The 8087-nt window shown below is 35.3% G+C and overlaps 1 protein-coding gene across 1 annotated transcript in view; it reads right to left on the bottom strand.

Annotated features, from left to right (window-relative positions):
* The window catches only part of LOC121390496 (calsyntenin-1-like), a 34004-nt gene extending 26566 nt beyond the window's left edge, over window positions 1-7438 (bottom strand). The window contains exon 1 of the mRNA XM_041522324.1: window positions 7251-7438. Within this exon, the coding sequence (XP_041378258.1) occupies window positions 7251-7314 (64 nt within the window). The 5' untranslated portion in view covers window positions 7315-7438. The remainder of the gene's footprint in view (window positions 1-7250) is intronic.
* Between the last annotated feature and the right edge of the window lie 649 nt (window positions 7439-8087).

The raw sequence follows: 8087 nt of genomic DNA on the forward strand, positions 1-8087 counted from the left end.
ACTTTTATTCCTTTCAGTTTTCTCCTGTTTAATCACATAAAATAAAATGGGTATTTTAATAAGATTTTTATTTCATGTTTCTTAAATTAAGATAAAAATTCTTCACAATGTACATTATATCTTAGAAAAAAATATACCATTGACCCTTAAAAAGATGTAAACTCGGTCTTAGTCAGAAAAAGTGAGTGATCACTTGCATTCTTCACACACCCCTACACCACCCCGCCAAAATTTATTTGAAACTTCATGTGATTTCTTGTCTAGCACCATTTCAGGAGAGTAATCTTCAGCTTGCCTTGATTTTGCTTATATGGTGAATTTTCTGCAAGTGTCATCTGAAGAACTGACTCCCGAGTCCCTGAACCCCAGATCGAATTTCTCTTGGAGAGCCCGGATAAGTATCAGATTAACTTTGACGATGCTACAGGCAAGAGGCAATGCAGACATCAATTAAGTCCACGTTTTTACAATTTAGATAAAGTAACAGTGCAAATCCTTTTGGTATTGATTTGCAATTAAAACGTTTTAGATTTACATGCATGTGGTGCTCACTATGAATAATAAATTGCAATTTGACACTAACAAAAGAAGTTTGTTTTGTTTAACAACACCACTAGAGCACACTGATTTATTAATCATCAGCTATTGGATGTCAAACATTTGGTAATTTTGACAGTCTTAGAGAGGAAACCTGCTATCATTTTCCACAAGAACTCAGGGATCTTTTATGCACCATCCCACAGACAGGATAACACATACCACGGCATTTGATATACCAGTCAAGGTGCACTAGCTAGAACAAGAACTAGTCAAATGGGCCCAATGATGGGGATTGATCCTAGACCGACCGTGCATCAAGCGAGTGCTAAACCACTGGGCTATGTCACACCCAACATGTACTAACAAAAGATTCAGACATGCTGCACATATTTCCTGCCATTGCGTACATGATTGGTCTAAAATACTAACACAATAACAGGAAGTTATTTCCTTCATCAAAAAGACCAGCTTCCTTTTTCATTTTTCTGTCACAAGGAACAGGGAATTTATAATTGAAAAGTGATTTGCCGCAATATTTTGTTTCTCTATCGCATCAAGAAAGTGATAGCTGATGGTAACAGTTGAGGGTTTCTGCCTGAGGGTAAAACGGGTATGGCACCATACCCAAATTTTTTGCAGATTTTATTTGTTCAAGTTAATTTTTTTGACATTACTGTATGATTTTCTTGACCCTAGCCCTAAACTTAACCCATTTTTTTCTGGGGAAGGTCCCCCCATATCCCGTTGATTGTGGTTGCATTCAGTTCCATAGACCCATACCCAAACATTTCTTTCTAGCAGAAACACTGCAGTTAAATAATTAATAAATTTGACTGCGTAGCGCTAGCTCTAGCACTTGCCAAATTCACCAATTGCAAATTTTAAAAACAACTGATGAAGTCTAGTTTAATTTGTCCAAATAATTTAAGTAACAATTGATAATTTGTTAGAAAAAAAACTGGTTCTGTACTTTTTTTTAACTTAACTATTTGATAATTTGGCGAAATTGTTTGTTCACCCAGAGCTAGGCGAGTTTCATCAACAATGAATATCATGAAATGTTGGGACATGAATCATACTGTATGCATGATACATACGTGGACACGTACTTTGTGATTGAGAACAATGGTAATGAACAGATGAGATCAAACTACAAATGTGTGCAAGTAAGGGGCAGATCAACAAACGGGCATCAAAATTTGTACCAACTTATCACAATTGGGGGAGGCGAGAGATAAACTGGTGAGCCTTATGTAATTTTAGATGGGAGAGTGGCCTTAGTGTTACAAAATATTACATGACGTTCAGGTGTGAAAAAAAATAATTGCTAATTTGTTTTTGCTTTACGAATTTGTTGAACAGTACCCAAGCTTGAATTTACAACACTTAACTTCTCTAAAATATAATTGCAATAAATTGTTTGTTAAATAATAATAATATAATTTGTGAATGAGTGATTCACTATTATTTTATCAAACTTTTTAAGTGAAAATTGTGAATAAAAGTAATATACTTCTACTCCTTAAATGTGATTTGTGGTGAAATTAAATCAGTAGTAGGTTATCCAGTCCAGTGATACAAATTACAACAGACAAGAAAGCCAAATCACCTGCTGTTCACAAACATTTCACAGATCTATATTAACTGTCTGATCTGGACAAAGTGTTATTTTATACCTTTTTACAACTGTAAATTAATCTGCCTCCATCATTTTATTATCATTCTGACTAGCAATACTTTTGATCATGTTAAGGATTATTCCTGGAATTATAACAGGTAGTGAGGACTTGGAATCATCTCTTCTTGGTTTTTTTGTGGGTGATGCAGCCATTGTCTGTTATCCTAATCCTTAAATATTTAGGACCCAACAACCACCCATTTTTTTTACACTAATGATCAACTCTCTTTATATGTCTACATGTAGTTCTCAAATATGTAGGATGGGACAAAATATCCACCCATCATGGCTTCAGGTCTCAGTAATTTAGATAACAGGTTTTTTGTCTGTTCTGAAAACACCAAGATCTTTGTAGTGCAGTATTATGCAGCCGGGGATGGTGGGTGGGAAAGGCATGTCCATCCCATCCTTCAATTATTTTTCTTCCTACCACCTTTCATATTTATATTCGCCCGTCACCTCATCCTCATACCACGATCATTGTATGTGGCACACCCACCCCCAATATAATATACTGGCGACACCAGTGTAGCAGTGGGTGTTTTGTTGTTGACCGGATTTGGGGGGGGGGATATCTGGTACCCCTTCTAATATACTTTAAATAGGTAAATTGGTTTAGGGGTTTTCAGCTGAATGAGACTGTTTCTGCTAGAAAGACATTTGTGGGTGTGGCGCTATAAAATTGAATATTTACAATGTGTGTGCTGAATACAACCAGTCAATAGTGAGTATGGGGGGCCACCCCCAGAAAGAAAATGGGTTAAGAAAATGATACAGTAATGATAAAGAAAGAAAGAAATGTTTTATTTAACGACGCACTCAACACATTTTATTTACAGTTATATGGTGTCAGACATATGGTTAAGGACCACACAGATTTGGAGAGGAAACCCACTGTCGCCACTACATGGGCAACTCTTTCCGATTAGCAGCAAGGGATCTTTTATTTGCGCTTCCCACAGGCAGGATAGCATAAACCATGGCCTTTGTTGAACCAGTTATGGATCACTAGTCGGTGCAAGTGGTTTACACCTACTCATTGACCCTTGGGGAGCACTCACTTAGGGTTTGGAGTCGGTATCTGGATTAAAAAACCCATGCCTCAACTGGGATCTGAACCCAGTGCCTACCAGCCTGTAGACCGATGGCCTAACCACGACGCCACCGAGGCCGGTCAGTAATGATACAGTCATTAATTTTGTTAAAAGGTCAACTTAAAAAAAAAAAGGATATCTACAAAAACATTTGGGTATGGTGCCATACCCATTTTACCTTCTGGCAGAAACCCTAAGACTGTACACTTAAGGTCGACAAGTCACTTTTCGCATCCTTGTTGTGCCTTCATACACAATAATTATAACATATCCAAAAGCAATTTTTTATATGATATATTTGACAAACGGTACTTTTTATTTCTTTCATCTTTTAATATTTTAACATATTTTGTTCAGAATTATGAAAAATAAAAACATACTGACTTGTAAACAGCGTTGTTTGCTTGTTATAGAATTTTGACAGGGGTCATAGTTTACTAGACCAGTTTTTATTTTCATGTGGCAAAGCATTGTAACAATTAATACAGCTATTTTTTAATTTGAATGAGGTCAATGACAATATCTAACACTAAAGTATATGCAGGCCCTAATCTAGAATTGAAAAAGTAGGAGTGACTTCTCCTTTCCCAGAAGAAAGAGGAGAAGTTTGATAAAAATTGGTTAAGTGAACATTTATTGGTACATTTTGTAATTTTTCGCCAGCTTCCGTGTTCAATCGGGAATAATTCTGAATTTTACACTCGGTTCTAATCGTAAAATTTCAATATAAAATGCTACTTCTGGTAATAAAGTTTAAACAAAACAGTTGTCGGTTTCATTAAAAATATAATATTATTAAGTAGTTGATAATGTGCCGATATATTAAAAGGAAAGTATTAATTAGTCATTTTTGGCATTACTAAAAAGAATGTGGCCGAGGATTAACAAATCTTGGCTGGTCACAGCACGCACCGCGACACATGGTTTACGGGTTATCTGAAGAATGTCCATGAGTCTTAACCAGTGTTTCCCCCAGGATTTTCGTTCAGAGGGTTGGCAAAATAGTTTGACATTAACTGAGCCCCTAAAGGGTGCGAAAATGCTAGGAGAGTTCGGGGGCATGCTCAAAAGTAATGGGTTTTTTAATTTCCAGTTGTTTTTAGATGCATTATGGAATACATGAGTGTGTCATGTACACTTATAGAAGGAGATATTTTAAGATAGATTTTAATAATAATGTTTATTATTATTAAATATTTGCATAACAATAATTTGAAAAAGAAGTATAAAAGTATTAGACTAAGCACAAACAGATAATAAATATTACTGAGTTACTGATTATAATATGTATTATCTGTTATGTATCTATTTATCTAACAGTAAAACCCAGGTCTTTTAGAATTTTTTTAAAATCCACTAACCATGGGATTGGTGATTTTAAAAAGTATCCATGATTGAATATTCATTAGCCTACTTCTGTATGTATATCAGGGGTTCTAGAATTGAAAAAAAAAATGACTTCCCATACTGACCAGTGGATAAAAAAAATTACTGGTCATGATAAAAAACAGGGTTCATACACTTAAAAGAAGTCAAAATTCAAGGGTTTTTCAAGCACTTTCCAGGTCAACTTTACCAAAATTCCAGGACCTTACCGAGTTTCCACAGGTCGTTAAACACGCAAGTGCCAACCATCTTTGTGGGTTTACAATAGATTCATTAACTTGACACGCTCCCTGAACTTGCTAAATACCCAGCAGCAAAAAGTGACAAACTTTCTTTTTAAATATGGTGACGCTGTCGCTTGGATCTCGTGACTGCGTGATCCTCACATCGCAAGATACAAAACAACAACAAACATTCACACGTCAACTGAGCCGGTAAACATCGATTGGCCGGACGATTGGCATTTGATTGTGCCACGGAAATGAAACAAATAATTTAATTACATGTTAAATAAAGTAAATAAAGCCTCCGTTTCCAAATGCACGCTCTTTTCCACACATCAAAAAAACAAAACAAAAAAACAACGATCAGTCTGCACACTGGACATCAAAGGAAACGTATATCTTGAAATCTTTATTAAAATAATATTATTAAAACTTTGATCGGTCCAGCAAAACTGGACCTGCAAGTGAATATCAGACCAATAACATCTTCGGGTCAATTAAAAGACGAGTCTGCTTGTATTTCGTATAAACTTTTTGTAATAAAAATAAGAAGTGTGTCTTTCCACAAAGTCTATCAACACACACAACAACATGGTAACCACCAAGCTTCCCCCCCCCCCCCCCCCCACCATTTTTTTATATATTTTTTTGCTTTTTGGTTGTTGTTTTTTGAAGGGTGTGGTGCTGCATGGCCGCCCCTCCTTTAACTTTCACCCGACGAGAACACTGGCAACCTTTAAAAAAAACCTCTGATCTGACAAGACTGGTCACTGTTTATTGTTACGCCTGCGCTGTGTTAAGAGTAGCAACTGTTTGGGTACCAGTACAGGTAGTCGCGCCAAAATGACTGCAACATTTTGTTAACTTGGGACTTTAATAAAATTACATTTTTAAGTATATTCATTTCAGGGATGGGGCATATATTACTGGTGACCATATATTCATTAGTAAACTGTTGCATGTGAAAGGAAATCGTAAGTATTGATTTGTAGATCCGTTTTCCGTTTTACATATATATATGATCGATGTTGGTTGATTTTTGATTTTTTTCATCTGATCATCATCATGGTGGTTTATTTGTTTTTTCCCCACTGACCACCGGGCTCTAACAATGTACATATTTGTGGAATACTAGTATATTTATGACTACTAGCATTTGAATTTATTTTTTTATAATATCGGCGAATTAATCACAGAAGTGAACTTTTTTTAATGGTTACAATTTTTACGGTCCCGGTAAAGAAATTCATGGGGTCGGTGTGGGGTCCTTCCGGCCCCTAGGGGAAACACTGCTTAAGATTTGTTGGTTGATTTTGATAATAAATTGAACAAGGTAAAATATTTTATCAAATCAATCACACATTACAATGCGCATGCTCAGAAACCATTTCCCGTTAATAAGTTGGTTCACGATTACTCGAGTTAACAGTCTGGCGATAAAGAAAAAACACTGTCTACTACAAGGTGCCAAGTGAGCTATGACAATAAATAAGTCAGAATCTTGACATATTTTGTGCGATTTCATTTTTGATATCAGATTAGGTCCAAAATCTTACGACTTCGACTTCTCACTACTGCTAATAACTCAGCGACGTGAGCAGACTTTCGGCGAAGAAAACGCTCATTTTGTCGGCACGATTTGGGTCAGATATGTTTCCATTTTCAGAATGCTGGAAAAATTCCAATATAAAATTGCTGTTGAAAATGTTTTATTTGAACACTACTAATCCACCTGGATGTGTTGTAATTAAAAATTGTACCATTTATAAAATTTGGATTTCAGGTTAAATGACTGTCAGACAAGCTATTATTGTGTATGAAGCCAAAACAAGGGTGTGAAAAGTGACTGCTGTGGACCTCAGCTTTTTAACTTTTAAATTTTTTTGGATGGGGGGGGGGGGAGGTTGGGAGGATTTGTGGGGGTGGCGGGTTGGAGAGATGATCTAGAAATCTATTCAGGTCTTTTTAATAAAAGACCAAGTAATGGTAGTCATTGGCCATTACAGAATTATATGTATTTAAAACTATTCACTGATATTACAGCCAGTTCGAGACTAAACTAGTTAATGTTGAAAATGTTCTAAAATTTCAAGTGACAAGTAGACGCTCATTAATTATGTTATGAAAGTAAAACGAACGGTCAAGGTTAAACATTATAACCAAACGTTTAAGATTTTAGATCCTTGCTTAAAATATGTAGGTAATGAACATAGTTACAATGAACAGACAACACAAAGAGATTACTGTTTTGGTAAAGTGTGAACAAGGAAAAAAGCCAAACGACATATCGATTTCACTATTTCGACGTTGAAAAAAACTCGCACTTACCAGACAAGCAGCCGACCAGCGGCAGCAGAACCGTGAAAACGGCTACAATATACCCCTCTCTCATAATCTCACAATGTCATAAGTACAACATGTGTTCCTTAAAGCTAAAAACAAAGAAAATATCTTCCGCAAAATCACTTCTCCGAATGACAAATAACAAATATGGCCGACAGTGCACGAATGATAATGCGATGTGCGATGACGTAAGGCCCGTTTCCGCAGGTGCGTCCTGGAATGTTTTAAGTATTAGTTGCAACAAAAATGCTTTTATTTGTTATATATCAATACTAATATTCAAACTTTGCTTAGTCTTATGTCATGAGTAAACAGATTTTTATTAAATATCGAAAATTCGAAGAATACTGTGGTTTTGTGTTTGTTAACGTAGGAAAATCCCGATTCCCATAACAGCAGTATTACTAAAAGAGCTTACCATAAAACTAGTTATTATTACACGATGTACACATGTTTCTAAAAATGTAATGGGAATTCCACAAATAAAAAATCCCATTTAGTTGGATGGGAAATGCCACAAATAAAGCATGATCTTTTAAAAGAACATGAGCTAATGTTTCTATTTAAGTTTTATATAATACAAACGAAAATAATGATAAATAGTAATAATAATAAGAAGAAGAAGAAGTCATTCAAATATTACTCTTTTAAAAAAACCCACAATATTTATTTATTTAAAATAAATGAAATGGATCGGCAAACAGGCTGTAGGCCTATGTAAATGCCTCTCCACGATATAATTTGACATATTATATTAACTGAAATAAATGATGAACATGAAAGATAACATTACATAAATAACATTTCAGCTATTGCATACAA

This window comes from Gigantopelta aegis, chromosome 15 (genome assembly GCF_016097555.1).
Source record: "Gigantopelta aegis isolate Gae_Host chromosome 15, Gae_host_genome, whole genome shotgun sequence".
In the NCBI taxonomy this organism is placed as follows: domain Eukaryota; kingdom Metazoa; phylum Mollusca; class Gastropoda; order Neomphalida; family Peltospiridae; genus Gigantopelta; species Gigantopelta aegis.